General features: G+C 30.2%; 2 protein-coding genes across 2 annotated transcripts; one reads left to right on the plus strand and one right to left on the minus strand.

The window, feature by feature from the left end:
- Positions 1-1,051: 1,051 nt before the first annotated feature.
- Positions 1,052-3,363, minus strand: LOC114374041 (nucleolin-like). The gene is made up of 4 exons (XM_028331631.1): positions 3,211-3,363; positions 2,993-3,124; positions 1,736-1,800; positions 1,052-1,640 (listed from the first exon to the last, which is right to left on the minus strand). The coding sequence occupies exons 2-4, from the start codon at positions 3,113-3,115 to the stop codon at positions 1,283-1,285; spliced, it is 546 nt and encodes a 181-aa protein (XP_028187432.1). The 5' UTR covers positions 3,116-3,124; positions 3,211-3,363; the 3' UTR covers positions 1,052-1,282.
- A 4,845-nt stretch (positions 3,364-8,208) lies between these two features.
- LOC114375783 (protein S-acyltransferase 24-like) lies at positions 8,209-15,991 on the plus strand. The gene is made up of 13 exons (XM_028333641.1): positions 8,209-8,785; positions 9,204-9,344; positions 9,548-9,660; positions 10,464-10,543; positions 10,667-10,830; positions 11,648-11,786; positions 11,910-12,009; positions 13,769-13,826; positions 13,930-14,007; positions 14,142-14,240; positions 14,857-14,935; positions 15,029-15,177; positions 15,289-15,991. Exons 1-13 carry the CDS (start codon positions 8,519-8,521, stop codon positions 15,745-15,747), a joined length of 1,926 nt encoding a protein of 641 aa, XP_028189442.1. The 5' UTR covers positions 8,209-8,518; the 3' UTR covers positions 15,748-15,991.
- Positions 15,992-22,181: the final 6,190 nt, after the last annotated feature.

The raw sequence follows: 22,181 nt of genomic DNA on the forward strand, positions 1-22,181 counted from the left end.
ATTACATTACACAAAAAATAAGTATGAGAACCTTACCCCTAAAATGTTTTCTTACTCTTTTACCATGTGAAATTTTTTTTTCATCCAAACAAAATTAATTATCTTAAAATCGCTTTTAAACTAATTTACTCAAACAAAAATTGATTCTAGTTATAATCGCTATTAAACATAATTGATTAACGAAATATTTCATTTTTGCAACTATGTCAAACACACCCTAAATTAACTATAATGAACTATTCGGTTTCAATCCAAACAACCTAGTTTGTTTATAAATTATAAATGGGTCAATATTGATGCAATATTTGTAATTTTATAATCATTAAACATGTTGTAAATGCTCATATTATTGTAATCTTAAATATTTTGTGAATTTATAGAAAAATGGTTGAAAGATAATGTTTAATATTGTCTAATATTTAAAATATTTTTACATTATTAAATATTGTCTAATATTAAAAATATTTTTAAATTATTCATTATTTAAAAATTGGCTAATGTTTATTTTTGGTAAAGCTAAAATTAAAATTGATTTTTAAAATAATTATTCAAAAAAGAAATTTTGCATTATGTGGTAATTGAACTAATCATTCCAGATAAAGAAATGGAAATATAAGACATTTAAATTACTTTGTCTAAATAAAGCATTTTAAAGATGAAGGAAATTCAATTGAAAGTAATTGAAATGACATGTATTTTAATTTCTTTAAATTGATAAAATCTCCTATCCAAACACAGGGTTAGGTTTAGAAGTTTGGATGGACAAGCAATTAAAAACAATGTTAACTTCTAATTTGATCAAGAAAACCACAAAAAAATGAATCCCAAGAGGAAAAAACTTGTAATATTGTAGTTACTCGTGATTATTTTACGCAAATTTCAACAATTCTCATTCTTTGCGTTTCTTTTTGGTTCAATCCTCTTATTTTGTCAATCGAAAGGAAAGATTAATGAAGAAAAATCCTAATGCATATAACACTATTGTTGCCCCCATTAATTCAGTTAGTTTTTCTTTTTCTACAACTACTCACTATAAACATTGGTGCCCCCATTAATTCAGTTAGTTTTTCTTTTTCTACAACTAGGGTTTAATAATAAAAACGATGGTTTAACTAACACAACATACTACTAAATAATGTTTGGGAAAATGAACTGAAATAACAACGACAATGCATAAATTGAACTTCTATATGTGGAGATGGGCCCATTTGAAAGATATTCATGTTCCAACTAAGATTGGCTAGGGCATGGTAGGAAAAGAAACTACCAACTATTACCAATTTCACTTCCTCTTCTTAGCAGGTGGTTGTGGAACATCCTCTTCGTCTTCTTCATCTTCATCTTCACCCTCTTCCTCATCCTCTCCATCATCATCCCCATTGTCATCGTCGTCGTCATCACCGCCATCATCATCGTCGTCACCGTCACTGTCACTTCCTCCTGCACCATTGGCCTCAGGATCATCCTCAGGGTCAGCCTCTTCCTCACCTTCACCTGAGAAGTCTTCATCTCCTTCCTCATCATCCTGATCATCTGCGTCATCATCATCTTCTTCTTCATCCCCATCTTCATCTGAATCACTAGCATCCTTGTTTAAAAGGTAAGTATGTTTTCCCTTGCAGAGATCATCAAAAGGAAATCTGAAAAAGAAGAATTGGCATAAATCAGAGTTACGAAACTTTCCAAACATAAAGCAAATTATATCTTCCAAAGAGTTGCATAAACTTATTCTCACCTTCCATCCATTGGGGTCAATTTTGGGGACACTGAATGATTGACGTCAGTCAGCAGAGATCCAGTCTGGGTTACGAACAAACATAAAAACAATCATTTGTACCCACTTCTATATGAAAACTTGTACTGTATTAATGGCATTATACATTAGTCTCACAAAAACGAACAAAAAGGTCTAAAACAAACCAAACAAGCTCATGAAATACACAAATCTTAACATGTGACCTAACTATAACACAGACTTATTATTGCAATATGAAGCTTTATCAATAGCTTCCCAAGCAAGCAGCAACGATGCAAACTAAGCTCTAAAACACATTTTCCAACTGGACAACAAATCCAGGTCATACTAGACCCAGATAAAAAAGACCAAGACAAATGGGAAAAAAATAGAATATCGTATCCATGGCCATTTCCAAGCAGAATGCAGAGCACAAATTTAGCATAATTTAAGGAGAAGAATTAGCATTGGTTAATATCTTGAAGAGAACATCTGGTCAATGTGATGTTTTAATGAAACCTCAGCTTCTAAAGCATCATTAACCATGAAAAAAAAACAGATTTCACACACATACAAAGGCACAAATGCACAGAACTTAAAGCAAAACAAGCAGAAGAATTAGCATTGCAGAAGAAATGAGCTTAAACGTAAAAAAGAATCTTAAACAGATTATACTAATCTGATTGCCTTTGATTTGATCTGAACAAATAAAAAGCAAAGACAATGTTTCAAGCACTCTCGATCAGCAAAAACAGCGATAGCTTACACGAAACAACAAGCAAAATGTTATTCCTTCGCACTTGACTAAGAATTTATTTTTGGCTTGGAACACAAATAAACAGGGCAACCAATCATTCACGCCCCCCCCCCCCCCCTCCCTCTCAGTGTAGCAACAACAAGGAAGAACAATTATGAATAGGGTTTTGCTGCAACCAAATCAACCCCCAATCCTCACAGTAATTTCCAGTATAAGCTCCCATTGACTTTGACCAAAAGACATAACGGTAAGATTTCAGAAAGAAATGAAAAATCCCTAAATTGCTCTCAAAACAATAAGCAAACGAACGAAAGAGAAGTTAAAAGCCAGGTTTAGAGAAAAATACAAGCGGTTTTGACGAACCAAAAAAGAGTATGAAAGAGCACGAGATTGTTGTAATTATCTGGAAATACCAATTCGTGACGCCATTGACGAGAAATACATAACACAGTTTAAGGTATTATAAGACTCGAAATTAGAGGGAGAGGGTTCGAGGATACCAGAATGAAGAAGCAAATGAGAGATTTGGCAGCAGCGAGAATAGTGTCCACCGCCATGGCTTCCACAACAGAGGCTATGTGGACGTTCCTCTCCACCGAGCTAAGAGAAGATGGCTCCTCCATAATCCTAAACTATAAATTGAAAAATGAAAGAGAAATAAAAGTCGAAGAGAAGAGAAAAGAAATCTGAGTGAGAGTGAAAGAAGAGGAGAGGTTACGTTAGAATTTGTATCTGACTCTGACAGTCAGAAAAAGTCCAAGTGAGGAAAGAAGGAGTTCGGTCCGGTTAGGATAAACCCTTGGGTTGATCCAGTTAGGGTTTTTGTGACCAAAATTATTGTTGTCACTCCCAACCTTTTTTGTTTTTGGGAAATCCTATGCAAAAGGCAATAGTCGGTTAGGGTTATTATAGATGAAAAAAAAAATCTTTTGAATTGCTCCATAAGCAAACGTTTGATTTGCAGACCATTAAATTGAAATAGTAATAAATACGTATAATTGAAATAGTAATAAATATGTATAAGATGATTGGTGGTCAAAGTTGAAATAATGAGTATTAGTCAATCTACTTGCTTGGTAGTCAAAACTAAAATAATATATCAATCAATTATTTCACTAATTCATGCAATCTGTGGTCAAAACTAAAATAACATGTACCAATTGATTAACATGATAGGTATAAAATAATATGTATTAATTGAATTGATGACTAAAATTGAAACAATATATATCAATTGATCCATGTATTTGTTGATTAAAGCTAAAACAATATATATGGATGGATTCATGCATGATCAAGTCACTAATATAATTTTTTCTTTTTCTTTTTTTCTTTAAAGTTGCAATTTCAATTTCTTTACTTCCATAGAAGATTATACAACTTCGACTTTCCTTTCTTACTTTGTATAAAAGGATAAAATGTATTTTACATCTCTTAAATTTTAAAATTTGATCAAAATTAGTTTTATACCTTAATAACAATGATTTTGGTCCTCTTGTTTATGAAATATGATAGATTTTGTGTCTACTTTTACACTTTGTTTGGCCTAACTAAGGATGAAATCCACTATATTTCAGAATATACAAAGACCAAAACCACGAGAGGTTTGGATCGGGCTATCTATTTCCTGTTGTGAGTGTAGCAGTGGCAATGAGAACGAGAGCAGAGGTGGCAGCACTTTTAGTTTACTATTGAGAAAATGGCATCTTGATCTGGAAAACAAATAACAGACAAAACAAATATCCTCACAATGAAATGACCTCTATTTTAGGAAGAGCTAAGAAGAACAAACAGTCAAACACTTTTTATATTCTCTGGCCAAATTTATCACAACTAGTTTAAAAAAATTAATGTGTTAAGTAAAAGTATTCTAACAAGTTAAAGAAAAAAAGAAGAAAAAAACTTAGTCTCTCCAGTTACAAGACTGCTATGAAGAGAAAAACACATTTGTGGTGATACTGATGAGAATAGGAAGCATTATTCCTGAAGGGATTATGAGAAGGGGGTGACAGAAACTTAAAGCATTGTTACTGAATTCGTTTAAGTCTTAGAATATGTGGTGATACTTATTTGGCTCTAACACATACTTTTCTTATGAAGGTACTGAACTCGCAAAAGATGTATCATAAAATTAAGGTGAATTTTATACAAATCAGTGACTAAGCTAAAGTTGAATCATGTAAAAAATGCAAAATGTAGATATTTCAAATTGAAGAGTATAATTTATTATGTCCCTTTTGTATGGAAATTAAAGAATGAGACTACTCTCGTATTCTGATTAAAATTTAACTCCAACAGGTTCTGAATAACTTGAATGTAGAAGTTATTTCCAGTGCTTTGCATCTTGAAGCTAGTATTATAGAATTTTTAGCTCTTAATTGTTCAGAGAATAGCAGGTTGAGAATATTAGTTCTTAATTGATGTACTATCTTTTGCTTTATAGGTTATCCATGGCCACTATAATAAATGTAAGCTTTACAGTCATGTCTTTAACTATTTTAAGTCCTTGTGCGGTTTCAAGGATGGCCTAGTATTTTTGGGGTCAAAATTGCTATGTGACAGTTAGGATTTTATCATCCTGTCAAGCTAATTTCTTGCAAATATTATTGTATTTGCTGAAAACAATTTTAAGGAAACTTATTATTATTATTATCTATGAAAATATTACTTGTGAGCCAAAATATGTAGGGAACTTATTTCTTATGAACATTTATGTATAATTCACGCGTAATAAGGAAAATTAATTAAGCAAAACTTTTTTTTTCCTCCAACCCATGGTAATTTCCAAACTTGATTATCCTAAAAAGAATTATTGTGTTTGATAAACAGCATTTATTGGCAAATTACTTTAAGGGGATGAAAAACTACTAGACATAGAAACATTCAATGCTTAATTTCAACACTTTCATCATTACGTGTTTATGCACTCATTCTACTTACCATGCTTGTATATAAAACGAATATTCGCAAGGACCTGTTTTTATAATTATAATAATAACTATTTATTACAAATTGATAGGTTATAAAAAATGAAATAATGAAAAAGATATCTCGTCGGATAACCCAATGCAGCAAAATCAACAAAATAAAACTCTTTTTTTTATTGACATTTCTTTTATTCCCTTTTTCTTTATCTATCCAACCCACTTTATCTCTCTCACAAAATAAAACTCTTTATATACATTATTTGGTCAAAAAATAAAATAAAATAACTCTTGACAAATGGATACCGAGAGATTAAAAAACAATAATAAAAAAGCTCTTGACATATACTATAAATGGGAAATTTAGATAAAAAGGTAGTTGTGGTTAAGCTTTAACCATGCGACAAAGTTTCTCTTATCTTTTAACTTCACAAATGGATACCGAGAGATTAAAAAAAATCATCTATTTAAAAAAAAAATTGAAATACCTGTATTGCCTTATTAACCATTAAGCAAAGTGAATTTTAAATTCGACATGAATATTTTTGTGGAGATTATTTGGTTGATACGAAGGGACGAGAGGACATTTTAATTAGACACCCTAAGAAAAAGGAAGGGATGAGAGATAATTAAACTCTTTTCTTGTTTAGTTCACAATAAAAAGAGATTTCAAGAATTAATTTATTTCCATATCCTTAACATTTTGGATTTAAAAACATAAGAATGTTTTAGTCAATACACTTAAAAATGTTTTAAATCGTCTTCTTTCCCTTCTCTCCAATATTAGAGGATAACAAAACTTCAATAAGGATGGAGTTTGGTCCTTTCATTCTCCTTCTAGAACAAAACAATAAAAGTTTATAAAATTTATTCTTTTTTTTTTCGAACCAAGCACTATATTAGACGTTTTTAGTATAATAATTCAATCAAAATTAAATTTTTAGTATTTGCAATAAAACAATCATGTAAATCAATTATGAAAAAAAAACAAACATGTATTGATAATGCAATTATTTTTACACTATCATTTAAATTACATGACATACATGATAAATTATTAAATTTATCCTAAAAATATTTTTTATTAGTTTTTTTTTCCTGATAAGTTATTTTTTATTACTTTGTTAACGTTTGCATAGATGAAAATATGAGACATAATTATTAAAATAAAATCTGATTAAATTAGTAATTTTTTCTTCTAATTTATTTTTAACGTTGGATTTGGTCTTCTATTATTTTTTGAGTTCAATTTATTCTTTTAATTTTTAAAATCAGTTAAATTTAATCCTACAATTTAATAGGTTTTGTGGTGATTTAAAATGGTTGTTGAGTAATTTTAAACAATCACAAAATATAATTTTTTTAACATTATTATTTTAATTTAGATAATATGATTAAATTAAATTAATTTTAAAAATTCAATGATTAAATTGAATCCCAAAAATATTATAGAATCAAATTCAACTAAAAATAAATAAAATGTAGCACTAATAAACTAATTTAACCGTAAAATTTTACATATATATAAAAATAGATTTAAATTTTCACACATAACGGCATCTCTCTCTTCTTAGTTTTTGTGTATATACTTACAATATAATATAAGTTTAGTTCCAGACAGAAATGATTGCAAAGGAAATAGTGAGAATATTGGCATTTTTAACATATAGGAGTAAAAATTTACACAATTTTTAAATCGGACTGTATTTTAAAAAATTACTCAAAATAGGATAAGTGGTAATAATATTACGACTTATGAATTAAAAGTTCGTAACACCTGTTACTACTTCTTATTTCTTTTAACTCAAGTTGTAAAATTATTTATGATTTCAATTTAAATATTAAGTCGTAATTTTTTTTTAATTGGAGTTATAAAATTATTTATGACTTCAATAAATTTATATATTTTTTTTAATTTTTTAAAGGTTTACAACTTTGAAGTGTAAACCTATTTTCTTTTTAGTTTTTTTTAAATTTATAATTGTTTACGGTTTTATTTTTATTTTAAATAAAAAAATTTAAATATATAATAAATAATATTAAATTAACTTACTTATTAATATTTTTTTTATGATTTTATTTGATATGTTATTATTTAAAACGTGTTATATATATATATTTTTTAATATAGTTTATTTTAAATATTTTTTATTTAAAGTTTAAATAATCTTTCAATAAAAAACATATATTTATAAGAAAGCTTAAGAATGCAAACCGTTCATTAGTATATATATATATATACTTTAAATTTTAAATAAATAAAAAATTTAAAATAAATTATATTAATATAAAAAAAATACTATAAGTCAACTTAATATTATTTATTATATATTTAAATATATATTTTTAATTTTTTAATTTAAAATAAAAATAAAACCACAAACAATTAAAAATTAAATAAAATTATAAAAAAGAAAAATAGGTTTACGACTTCAAAGTCGTAAATCTTTAAATAATTAAAAAAAAGTTTTACAACTTTAAAATCATAAAACCAAAAACAAAATCCTATATTTATTAAAATCATAAATAATTTTACGATTTCAATTAAAAAAATTATAATTTTAAAGTCATAAAAAAATATTTAAACTAAATTTTATGAATTCAATTAAAAAAATAAAAAACAAATAAAAGGTTATAATAATATTACGACTTCTGAATTATAAATAATAACATCCTCTTATGGTTTTGTGTCATTTTTTAAAATATACCTTCAATTAAAAAATTGTGTAAATTTTTACCCTAAAAAAGCCGAGGATATTTTAGAGGGAAAGGGTGAGTTGAAAAGAATCAAGTGAGTCCGAGTGGCGTGGCGTGGCCTGCTAACATGATATCATATCTCTATCTATGGACAATAGACACATCCATCTCTTCTATTGTTATTGTCTCTTTGATTTGATTCCTTCGTTGTTTCGTCCTGAGAGGGTCAATAGGGACAGCCATGACCCAAACCCTCTCTCTCTCTTTCTCTCACCTTCCCTCAAAAACCCTAGAAATTAATTAAACCAATCCTCATTTCTCCATTCCCCGATTTTTTTCATTTCTATTTCAATCGTACCCTCCTCTTCCTTCCAAGTCAACGCGGATTTCAGAAATTCTCGATCCATGTCGTCCGAGATCGAGGTTGTCGAGGAGGTGCAGTCCCGCGACGAGCAATCGGCGGCGTCTGGCGGCGGCGGCGATGGCATGGGGGCGGAGGAGAGCCTCCGGAACGACGTGTACACGGCGGCGTCGTACGGGGATTTGGAGAAACTGCAGAGATTGGTGGAGCAAGAGGGTTGCCCCGTCACCGAGCCCGACGGGTTGGGATACTACGCGCTTCAGTGGGCTGCTCTCAACAATCGCACTGCCGCTGCTCAGTACATCATTGAGGTTCTTTGATCGGTTTGTTGAATTGTGTTTGCTTTGCTTACTTTGCTTTTATTGTGCTTGTTTGAATGCGTATGTTATTTTGGCACTCGCTGAATTACTATTTTTTTTACTCCAAGAAAAGAAAATGTAAGAATTAGTTACTTATTGCTGTTTAAGGAAGGAATGATATAGATGTAGAAGAGAAGAACATTTGATTATGATGTTTTTGGTGGTTTGAATTTGTTAAAGTAGCTTAGCTCAGCTCAGCTCAGCTCAGCTCAGCTCAGGTTGGCTTGTAGGTCATGTTTGTGTTATGGAAATGGAAATCGAATGTGGTGTTTGTTTGTTTTGCAATTGAATGTATGTAGCCAAATTTGGCTTGATATTAAGTATGGAATTAGTCTTATCCTAAATTAACTGGTTGATTTGTGGTTGGCAGCATGGGGGAGATGTAAATGCAACGGATCATACTGGCCAGACAGCCTTACATTGGAGTGCGGTTCGGGGTGCTATTCAGGTTGCGGAACTTTTACTCCAGGAGGGTGCTCGAGTGAGTGCTGCCGATATGAATGGATATCAGGTTAGATTGCTGTGATTCATTTTCCCTTTATTCAAGAGATTGCTGGGGTAAGGCATTTGGAGCATGTTATGTATCTCTTATACCTGGCTGTCTATTTCTGGTTACATCTGCTAATTTGGTAGTTTGGGATTCTTGTTTTACTTGAAGCACAAGCGTGTGGCTGTAAATGTTAATTTTACTAATTATGATTTGCTTGGACACAGACAACGCATGTTGCTGCACAATATGGTCAGACAGCTTTCCTTTACCACATTGTTTCAAAATGGAATGCTGACCCTGATGTTCCTGATAATGATGGAAGAAGCCCATTGCATTGGTAATCAACAATTTGCAGCTCAACCTTTCTTTCTATTGAAATGGATGTTTTCCCTTTTCTATTTGTTGCACTCTGCTCTGCAGTCAAGCGCCCATTTTGTGAGCTGATAAGCTGACAAATTCTTTGTTGAGTATGTGTCCTTTGGTATTTTTTTTTGTTGGTTTATGATGTCTTCTTTTAGTTCAAGCAAACTGAAAGTGTTGTTGGTTTGTTCTTTGAAAACAGAACATGAACCTAAAAATGTATGTATTTGGTAGAGTTGTAGTGAATGCACCATCTAGGAAGCTGGTCCCAATTAGCCCAAGTTGAAAATGAAAAGTTGGAAACTCTTTTTAAGTCTAATTTTCTAATACAAAAATGGTTATAATCATGTAATTTCTCTTGGCACATTTACTACCCAGCATGAAGGATGATTTTTAAATTAGTAGGCCAAGCAATGCATGATAAACTTCATTTCTGTTGCATCTGTGGCCATGTTCATTATATTTATACCTCGAATTCTCTCTTTAATATATTGGTCAAAATGTCATATCTTTATCCAATTTTGCTTATGTTTTTTTTGTTACTCAGGATAATATTGCACAAAGTTGCACTAATATTTTCCTTTTAATTTTTTTTCCTGTAATTGATAATTTTTTAATGTACAATGTTAATAAATTAGTTTCCTCTGTGCTAAATTTCTGGTTCCACATGCATATTTTCCCTTCAACTTAGAATTTCAAATGATTCTGCTTATGTGGAATATTTACTTAATTCTTCTCTTTTTAAGTGCTTTAATTGATTCTTCCCTTCTTGAATTTTAGGGCTGCTTACAAAGGTTTTGCCGATTCTATACGTCTTCTGTTATTTCTTGATGCACACAGGGGACGTCAAGATAAAGAGGGTATGTTCTAATGCTCTATCCTGAACTCCATGTATTCTCCTTAAATTATTCATGCACTAAATGATGAACCGATCTTTGATTTTCAAAGCATTATTCTAGTTTTATTTTTCTTAATTTATTCAGGTTGCACTCCTCTTCATTGGGCTGCTATTAGGGGCAACTTGGAGGCCAGTACCGTGTTAGTACAGGCTGGCAAGAAGGAAGATCTTATGGTGACTGATAATACAGGCCTGACTCCAGCACAGCTTGCTTCTGATAAGAATCACAGACAAGTTGCTTTTTTCCTTGTAGGTGTTTTATAATCAACATAGTTTGATTTGATCAGTAATGCCATTTGAATGGAAGCTTGCTTCCCATCTTTTCAAAATTTTCCCTCCCCCAATGATTTTGAGAATTGGACTGGTTCCTGCTTACTTTCTTGAAAACCATTTGTGTTCATTGAGTGGAGTTTTTATGTGTGTTAACTTTATGATGAAATGTTCTTTGAGTATTGATGTGCTAACTTTACTCAGCATCCCTTCTTATTCTGGTTTTAGACTTTTAGCAATGTATTTGAAATTCTTCTTTTAAATTCACATATCACACATCACAGCATCAACACCCTTCATTTGAAGAGGTATTGTTTAGATGAGTGAGTGATGAATGCTGATTATGTGCCGATAAAATTATTCTTAATTTCTTATCTTATTTGATCTCTTGAAAACTCCTCCAGATCTTTAAAAAGTGACATATCAAAGTTATTGCTCCTACAAGTTGTATGGTGTTTTAACTCGTATGGCCTTTACAAAATATATAATCCTACTATTTTGGAACTAAAAAATTGTAATTGCTGAAAGTGCAAATGCTAAATAAATGAAAATTTTCTCGTCCTCCATAAACTTCATAGAATCATAGTTGTTATATCATAAGATCATGTCCCACTGTAAAATGACTCTTAAATATTTTGTGTGGGTATAGTTATCTGAGAGTTTGTAAAACAAAGTTTACTTGGTATCTGAGTGGTGGTACATCTACATTTCTACTATGGCTTATTCTTTACAAATGTTAGTTACAATGAATGGTTGTGGATTTACTATACATTAATCAATTATGGATACATTGCAGGGAAATGCCCGAAGGTTGCTTGACAAACGCTGTGACGGGAACAGCCGCCTTGGAAAGATTTCCAAATTAGGACTTGCTCCTGTCCTTTGGTGCATAATTCTTGTGCTGTTGGTTACGTATATTCATTCGGTCATCTTGGGTATCTATCTTACCTTCCACATATGGAATCAATATGTGTGCATGTGAGCACTTGCATTCATAATTATCCTTTTACTTTGATGGTTGTCTCACTATCATTTGTATCTTAATTTATTTTCTGCAGCAACAAAAATGCCAAAGATGACAGCTGCAGCAGGCCTTCTTGCATGGTTTGGAGTTTTACTTGCAAGTGTTGGTTTGGTGATGTTTTACAGGTGTAGCAGGTAAGTGATGTGGACTTAAACTTTACAGTTCTGGGCCATTATATGTCCAAGGACCAGATCTTATTTTGAGACTCTTCTAGGATTTTTTGCTACCGTTATGTTAAATCTCTATGGGATTTTGAATGATATAACCTGATTTTGAAATTGGTGGATGTGGATTTTGGTGGTTTGAGCCGTGCAACTCTTACTGTATCAATATGCAAGTTTATTCAATGTATTATTCAATTGTTATGGTGGTACTAATCCTCTTCTCCATACGAGTTGTGTAGAGGAGAAATAAAGAGAAATGTAAAGTGTAAACCATAGATTCGAGTGGCATGTATGAAATGGAGGAGTGTTTCATGTGTTATGTTGATGGATTGGCAAGTGCACCAAGTAGTAAAGTTAAAATGAAAGTACAAGTGTCAAATCCATAGGGACTTTGTTTGTACTTAGGTAGATTGATATTTTATTAATAAAAGAAGTTAAAGAAAATTGATTTAAAAAGGTTATGAGAAAACAATAATTTAAATTGATAGAAAATTAAATCAAACAAAAGTCTTCTTTTATCAATTAGTCCTGCTTTTCTCAATTAACTTGTTTTCCTTAATTAGCTCGATTTCCTTAATTATTCCTGCTTTCCTGGGCTTTATCTTACTCACTACATCACTTTTAATATTCTCTGCATAAAACCTTAAATGATGTTAATTTAACAATTATTTGCTCAAAAAGGAAAAATTATGAGAGAAAAATTACAAATTCCTATATAATTTAACCACAAAATATATCCATAATTAGCAGTTATCATGTTATCTATGACATTAAGATACAAGTCCAACTCAAGTTTAAGGAAAAATTTATTACACATCTATAAGGCCCGACATGTTGTATGAAATTGAATATTGGTTGGTAACAGGACAACAACAGAAAAAATTCAATGTCGTAGAGGCCGTAATGATGCATTGGATGAGTGGACATATTAGATGAGATTGGACTGGGAATGAATAAAATCTTGCCTTGGGTGATTTTGATATATGTGGAGAAGACTTTTTAGCTCTCTGGTAAGGAAAATAGATTAGATGAAGGGTAGCCTGATGCTAGAGGCAGAGGGAGAACAAGAAAAACCTTTGGGAGAACCACTAAGAATTACATTTCAATAGTTTGTCTGTATTCTGTAGACATGATATACAACAAAACATCATGACACCTTTTGAACCATGTTGCAAACCCTGGCTACTGGGAAAAGGCTTGGTTGCTGTTTTTGCCAGATTACTAAAGACTATTATGTATTATTTTACGGTACATTCACGTTTAATTTAACCATCTCTTTCCCTGCTACCCTTATAACTAGATGATATGGTTATGGGTCTCCCGAGTATGTCTCTAATCTGCCTATTTTACAGTAATACAATCCACTGATGCCTGCTTCTTGGCGTATATTCTGAGTAGCTTCCTTGTACAGTGTAAATATTTCGTATTGTTTGGTGTCTGATGGAACTTTTCAACAATTCCATTCTTAACCTTTGTGTTCAAGTTCTCAAGATAACAAATCAATGGCATTCACACCAAGAAGGCATTGGTTTGTAATGTATGGTGCTCAATAGATGATAAATATACAACCCACAAATAGACATGCACTGTCTATCATATTTCATTTTCAGTTGCTGATCCATTGAATATCTAGTTTCATATTGTTTGTAGACACCTGCCGTATTTCTATGAAAACACTTAAAAATTTATTTTTTGTTTTCTTACTGTCTCTTTCCCCCTCTCTTGACAGCAAGGATCCTGGTTATATCAGAATGAATATGCATGACACTCAGGATACAAAAGATGATGTGAGTTTTGTTCTTCCACTTAATCTCTACTTCGGTCCTTTATTGAGGATTTTATAACTTTTTCCCTTTGCATTGACTTCAAAATATTGAATGGTTATGGCAGGAGCCTCTATTGAAGATTGAGATAAATAATCCTGCTTTGCTAGCTGGAAACTGGTCCCAGCTTTGTGCAACATGCAAGGTTCTTTGCTTTCTGTTGATTGTCTGACTTCTTGCTGTAAAGCTGATCAATGTCTTGCATACACAGACTACACATGCCCATCTTTCTTTGCATTGAATTGTTTCATACACAGTTTTATGTTGCCTTTTCTTTAGATTGTCAGGCCTCTTCGAGCAAAACACTGTTCTACCTGTGATCATTGTGTGGAACAATTTGATCACCATTGTCCTTGGGTATCCAATTGCATTGGCAAGGTACTTCTGGATGATTTTTCTTTTTACAAGCTGTGTTTGGCTGTTAATTGAAAATTTTAAGCCTTTCAATTTATCATTTACTTAAAGAGGGGGATATTAATCTAGGACATTTTTGTTATTTTCTGGTCTCTAACCTATGTATGGAACATGCCACCTTGTGAACCTCAGGCATGTGGCATGCCACGTATTAATAAAAACACCTCTTAATGCCAAAGAAGACTCATTATTTGGCAATACACTCTACATGGGAATTTTTGTAGTGTGAACAGTTTAGATTGATCGGTCTGCTAGTGACTGTTTAGTTTAAATCTGTTATAGCTACAAATAAAATGTATCTACTTGTCTAAGATGAATTATTTGAGTTTGTTCATAAAAATTAAAATATGCCATTTTGTATTCAGTACATCGTATTTGTAGGATTGGTTAATAATATTTGCAGAGTATAAGTTAGACTATTAATCTTGTCTCACTTTGTCGTGTTATGATGATGGTTACTAATCCTACTCATCGCATGTTTTTTTTCAGTATCATTAATTTTGATCAAGCAATTATTCTCTTTTCTGACTGATTAAACTGATCTGGTTTAACCTGATTTTGTTGCACTTTATGATTGCAGAAGAACAAACGGGATTTCTTTGTTTTTCTTGTTCTTGAAGTTTCAGCAATGTTGGTTACTGGTGGAGTTTGTCTTACAAGTATGTGTCTGCTGAGACATAAGAGTTACTGAATTACATTGTTCATTTTACTGCAATTTAAACTGCTGATGAAAAATAAATTTCTGCGTGCAGGAGTGTTAACTGATCCACTTGCACCTCAGTCATTTGGGGCATGGATTCAGTATGTTGCTAACAATCACACTGGTGCAATATCATTTCTAATAGCCGATTTTTTCCTCTTCTTCGGTGTGTTTACTTTGACAGTTGTGCAGGCTAGTCAGGTATGTCTTAGAAGGTCTTATTTAGTTTTTTTCTTTTGTGCACAAGAAGTTCTCTACTTTGATCTGAAGCACGTGCCTTTTTTTTTTTTCCCTACTACTTTCATGACACAGATATCACGCAATATCACAACAAATGAAATGGCAAATGCACTGCGGTATAATTACCTCAGAGGTCCAGGTGGTAGATTCAGAAACCCATATGATCATGGTATCAAGAAGAACTGTTCTGATTTCTTGATCAATGGTTACAACGAAGATATTGAGTGCATTGAAGAATTAGGTAGCTCAGAGGAGGGTATAGGAATGATGCACATGGCAAGAAGCTCGAACTTAGCAAATGGAGACTCGCATAACCATTCCGAATATGCAAGGGGCAATGGAAATGGCCATCATGTTATTAATGTGAATTCCAATTCCAACAGTACCCACTCCAAAACAAATCATGGTCATGTTCATTCTACGCATTGTAGCCATAATAATAACCATGGCAAAACCAGAAATGACAATGCTCCCTTGGGCTTAGGTCTTGGCCTTGGACGGAACACCAGATCTGTTACACCCTCATCATGATATTTATAAGTCTAGTGGTTGAACCTAACCTGTAATGTATCATAGGCACACATCTGGGTTGGTTTATGTTAATTCAATTTATTGTGGCTCTTTTCTACCACACCCCCATGTGCAATTTTGTGCGGCTAAATTTAGTCATCCTCTTGTCGTTTTTTCTTTCTACTTTTGTAACTAATTTAAGTTGTGCATTTAAAAGCTGATAAGCCTTGAAATCTATGTATGAAATTCCAATGTATTTGCTAGAGCCTAAAGGTCCCGTCCCCCCTTCCTTCCTCTGGCTGTTGCTAGTATGCGGATGAAACAAATATATATACTTGTACAAGTTATTCATTTTAATAACTTTTTATACATATTAAATTTTATTAATTCAGTTAGATTAAAATTTCTTATTGAACTGATTAATTTAACAATTTTTATAAAATTTTAAATTTATTTAATATTTCATTAAATGAGAATAATTTGACGGTAATATTTTTTTTGAAAATATAAATAATTTTTTTGGACTGCAATATATAAATAATTTTGATTATAGAAGTACATAATTATATATGTTTGATTATAAAAAATATATTTATTGATATTTTAAATAGCATTATCCATTAAAACAAATAAGGAAAGATTAACTTAAATTACTTTATAAGAAGTTTGCATTTAGTTATGAGATTGATTATCTTCATATTCTAGAGAAAATTATGAAGTGAAAAAGTTTAACACAGTATCAATTGTTCATGTTACACAAACACACATGTGAGATATATTTAGAGAAAGATCTTTTTACCTAAAAGTAAAAGAAATATATTGACTATTAATTTTTTTGAGTGAGTACATCATACATCGCTTTGATTTTTTAGGTCTACCAGACCTTAACTAGGAGTTTAGTCTCTCATGATCATTAAGGGCCTTATACTGAAATGGGGGTATAAGAAGAATTGGTGGAAGAGAAATGATGAAATAAGTGAATAGAGAAAATGGTGAAAGAGAGAAGAGAATTTCCTAAGGAAGAGTTTTAAGACTTTGGGTATCAATGATATTGCTCTCAGACTTAGTGTCCTTTTCCTTTGGTTTGATTTTCTTTTTATAATTGCTGAAGTGAACTTGGATCTGTGTACTCGTGCTTAGCGCGCGCTTCTCGCTCAGCGCGAATGCTCATTTTCGAGCTTGGCGCGTGTTGTGCACTTAATGCAGTCCTTCTTTGCGCGTTTAGCGTGGGCGGCACGCTTAGCGCGCCTTTGGATTGGGCCTGATGTTGAAGCCTCAATTTTTCTTTGTAATTCTTGTAACTTTTTGCTATTGGTCTCTCCAATTTTTATATCTGAGCCTAAATTTGAAAAAACATCAATTCTTAACAATTAGGCACAAATAATTACTAAATAATTATTTTTAAAGACAATCTCGCTTGATTTTTTATTATCAACAACACATTTATTTAGCAGTTATCAATTTGATTGAAATATTTTTATTAAAGTAATTCATGTTATTATTATATAAATCAACCAACATATGGCAAAAATTAAATAACATAAATTTTAATATAAAATCAAACTACACCAACAAAAAATGCAATCTATAATATATATTTTTATAATATATAATTTAATCATAATTAACATTAATATTTTAAAATAATAATAAATAAACATAAAATTAAAATTTATATACACAATACAATTTTTAGAAACAAGTAATATAATTTTCATTCATATCTAAAAATTCTCATCTTCACAAATATATAGTAATTGTAAATTACCTTATGTTTGAAATTAGCCATGGGATGATAAAATTATAGATTTTTTTAAAAGGGAAATGAAATATCTTAATTAAAAAATGAGGAAATTAAAATTGTGGATTTTTTAAAAGTGAATGATAAAAATTATATTTTAACCTAAATATTTTCATATAATTACAATTTATAATAAATATTTTAAATTGTGCTTTAAAATAAACTATTTTTAAAATGCGGATAATAATTATGATTATGGACATTTAGGTATCCAATAGAATATGAAATGATATTAAAGTTATCATGCACACCGGTATAGGATGATTATAATAATTTTTTATAAGGATGAGTTTGGAATGAATATTATAATATCTTACTCAGAGGTTATTCATTATCATTCCTAATTATAGAAAATTAAATTTAATATTATAATATATTATACAAATGAAATATTAATCATAATTTAATATTTTTTTATTTTAAATAAAATAAGTAATAATATTAATTATACTACAATTAATAACATAAATATTACTATACTTTATGATACATGATTAATATCTAGTACAAAATACTTATTATTTCTAGTTCATAATTGCTAAATCAAATTTTCACAAATTTTCAACTTTTAAAAATATAATATATTTTATAACATCGTCCTCAATATATTTCGTACATAACATGCATATCTTTATTTTAAAATTTAATTTAAAAATGTATAATTAAAAAATTCATTTCATAAAATTATCGTCTATTAGATATATAATTAACTATGTATCTATAACGGACAACAAATATTAATAATTAAAAACATTCTACTTTAATCGTTAATCATTTTTCATACAAAATTAAGAAAATATTTATATATTTAAAATATTTTATAAAAAATATTCAACCTATGCATGCATGTTACAGACACTCCAATAGTCTATATATAAAGATAAAGATTGCTAACCATTTTGTTGCAAGATTAATATACATTATTATCTGCTTTTGGTGGTCGCTATTATCAAATTATATTCCTTTCAGTGACAGATATCTAAGAAGTTGATAATATTAACATTTGTTTTTGTGAAATTAATATCAATACTAGTATTTTAGCATGCGTCTTTTTTTAAAAAAAAATATTTTAGCATGTGTATGATTTATTTAAAAAGACTAAATTACTTATTACATCAAACAATTATTTGACATTAATATTGTACTTTAAGTTTATGAAATTAAATCAGTACATTGAAAGAAATATTTGACTTCACTTATTAAAAGCATCTTTTTCTCCTTAGTAAAAAGTCGGGTTAAACATTAATTTAAAGAAGTATTGAAATTTAAGAAAAAACATGAAGAAAATGAAGGAAAAACAAAACAAAACACTGAGTTAGAAACTAACGGAGTTTTTCCTATTAATGTTGTTCCAAAATTCCTGATGATGTATTTGTTATTTTGAACTTAAATTTATGTTACTTTTTTTGAAACAAAGTTACTGTTTTTAAAAGTTAAAATTTATTTGACAAATTATTATTTGATTTGATTCTTTTTTTGGGGTGAATTATAATTTGATTTGTTTTGAAAGCTACTTCTAATAAATAAAAAATGACGATAAAGGACCTTTTAATTGAAGCCTTCAGAAGCCACGACAACGAGTAGAAGGAAAAGACAACGAGAGGTGAACGGTCATTGTCTCCAGACGTGGAAGATATTTTAAGGATATTTAGATGCAAATATATATAGGTGTTGGTGCAGTTTTCCGATTAAAATTTAATTTGATAATCTGCGTAATAAAAATGTATAATAAGATTAGGAGATAAAATTCCAATTTTAACTAAAAATATATATAATTACTTTTAAGTTTTCTCCCTATTTTAATTCGGATAGATATGTTACTTGTCACAGAAAAATGAGTCCACACTTTACAATTATGAAATTGAAATTGGTTATAGAATTAAAGGTACTCTTAGACATATTTCCACCGGTAGGCTCCACTGTACTATAATTTCACTATTTCAAATATAGTAATAGTGGGATCATTCACTATTTCTTTGATTTGTTATTTTTAGGGGCGCCCTCAATTTAGCTTTTAATGGGCTATTTTTTCACGTTTATGAGAAATAAAATGTTTAATAATATCCTAACGTGCATTACACGCATTCTTGATGATTAAACTCCACTGGTTGATTATTATTAATTTTTTAGATAAAGTCTCAATGAAATTTGTCGATAATGTACAAGTTATAAAGTACTAGCAGTGCCTTAACTGATCCAACAAGTTAGATTACTTAGTCGTGTGTGTAAACCAACTCAATTACAAATTAATAATTATTTCTACAAGAAAAAAAATGAAGTTTAGTTGACTAAGATTTCAAGCATAATGAAGCATGAAGGTGACTTAACATTTGCCAATGCCCGCTGCCTGAGTTATTAGGAAAAAAAGTTAAAGTGATATGTAGTTTATGCATGGCTTCTTGTTGTTTTCATTCCTTTGGAAAAAAAAAAGAAGATTCATCCCACCTCCTTTTAAAAAAACTTATGACAACTGAAAAGTTTATTTTAATAACTAAAAATAAATAATATATGCACTTATAGTGTAAAAATCTTTTGTATTTTTTTTTTGTGTAGAGGACAACATGAATACAACTTAATCCTGTGATAAGAGTATGTTTGGCAATCATTTTTTTTAACCTAGTTTTTAGTTTTCGGTGTAAATGTCATGACTAAGTTGGCATTAACTATTTATTTCCCCTATAATTATCCATATGATATTTTTCCAATTATAATAAAGAGAATCAGGAAAAAAAAACAGACACAATGTCAAATTCTACAACTCATGGAGAAAATGACAAGTTACAATGATCTCGTTACCAATTTAAACATATTGACAAAGAATGATTTATCATGTTTTTACTAGATAGAAAAATCTGATCGGTTTTCACCAAGTAAAATTGTGATATTTTCAGGTTCTAAACTGTCATTGATTTTTTCAAAAGAATATAAAAACGAAATGATTAATGTCAAGGAAGAGCAATAGATCTATCATTTATATTAAATAAAAGAATTGAAAATTTTACGCATGCACCAAACAAGAAGAGGGGAAACATAATTTGAAAGTTTGACCTCTCAAGCCATTAATTACACTTTGCACTTCGCAGTGAAGTGTAGATTACGCTGTGAGACATCTTTTATTGGTAGTAAAAATATATACATTTTCATAGAAAATTTTCCATAATAAATTCTTGTGAGATCAGTGTAAGTTTGACCGTTCGTTTGTAATGAATTTAATTTAATTTATAAAAGTTTGATTATAAATAAATTTAGAATAGAGTAATTTAGAGCTTAATTTTTAAGTAACGTTAATGTAAATTTTTTTACTAACCAATCAAGAATAATTATAAATATAAACTTAATTAATTATTGTAAAAATGAATAAATTTACTGTAAATAACAATTTACAATTAAATGATAATATATTCAACAAAAATATATTATTCCATCCAACTCCTTTAACTACTTTGTCTCCAATAATAACAACAATAATAAAAAGTATGTTCTAGCGACAAACCCACCTTTATAGATCATCTCTTAAGTATAAGTTAAAATATTGAATCTTAAACACAATATCACTTTTCATATAAAATAAAATATGAGACAAGAACATGAAATTTTATACTATTTTTATTTTTACCTAATTTTAAAAAATAAAGTTTCTTGGCCTGCCTTGCTCACACGCCTTGCCCTGCTGCATTCTTTTTTTTGGCAGGTCAAAATGGGTATTATAGGTTAAATACCTCAAATCCAACCACCAAAAAATGTGTTAAATGGATTAATCCAATGGTCAAATTTATTTTGCCACCCATAATGGATATACGTGAAATTTTATAAAATTCATGATATATATTCAACAGCTTCCCAGACTCTCATGTGAATAGTAGACAAAATTTCAATCAATATGAGAGATTACTATCCATACTCGTCCTGTCCATTACCATCTATGAGAGAAAAAGAGACTAGGGTTAAGGTGGGTAGCTCATTTAATTTATAATTTATTAGTATTTAACATTTAATTTACAATATTCAATATTATGAGTATATATTAACAAATATAAAATACTATATAATTTATTAACATTAATTTATTAGTAATGTTATTTATATTAATATTTACTAATTTATAGTTATAAGTTATACACTTATACGTATAAATTTTTATTCCCCGCTTCTGGCCATGCTTGTCTGAGCTCATGCTACGGGTTGTATTTTTCCCCATTTGATGGGAGTTTAACAATATCATTTCCTTTTATAAAAAAAAAGTTATATGTATAATAATTTACATTTATATCAATATACGGTTCTATATTTATGGTTGGGCTCGTGGAAAATGTATTAATTTTCCCACTTTGATGATTATAAAAATAAAATATATTTTTATTGATATGCAGTAATAATTGTGTCGGACATTAAATAATATTAATACTTTTCAACTTTTATTGAGTATTTTTAAAAACTAATTACGAAAGAGAGTCTATTTTTAAACTTTTTACGAGAGGGGGTCTATTCCTCCATGGATGTCGTCAGAAGAACTGGCGACATAGGTGTTCCGCCATTGCACGCGAGAAGTATGCTGAGCTGGAGGGTGCCGCCGGTGACACAGGCGAGACATGCTGACGTGCACTGATCTCGCCAGTTCCTCCTGTGAGACACACCCATATTAAAATGCTGAAAG

This window comes from Glycine soja, chromosome 11, assembly GCF_004193775.1.
Source record: "Glycine soja cultivar W05 chromosome 11, ASM419377v2, whole genome shotgun sequence".
Taxonomy (NCBI): domain Eukaryota; kingdom Viridiplantae; phylum Streptophyta; class Magnoliopsida; order Fabales; family Fabaceae; genus Glycine; species Glycine soja.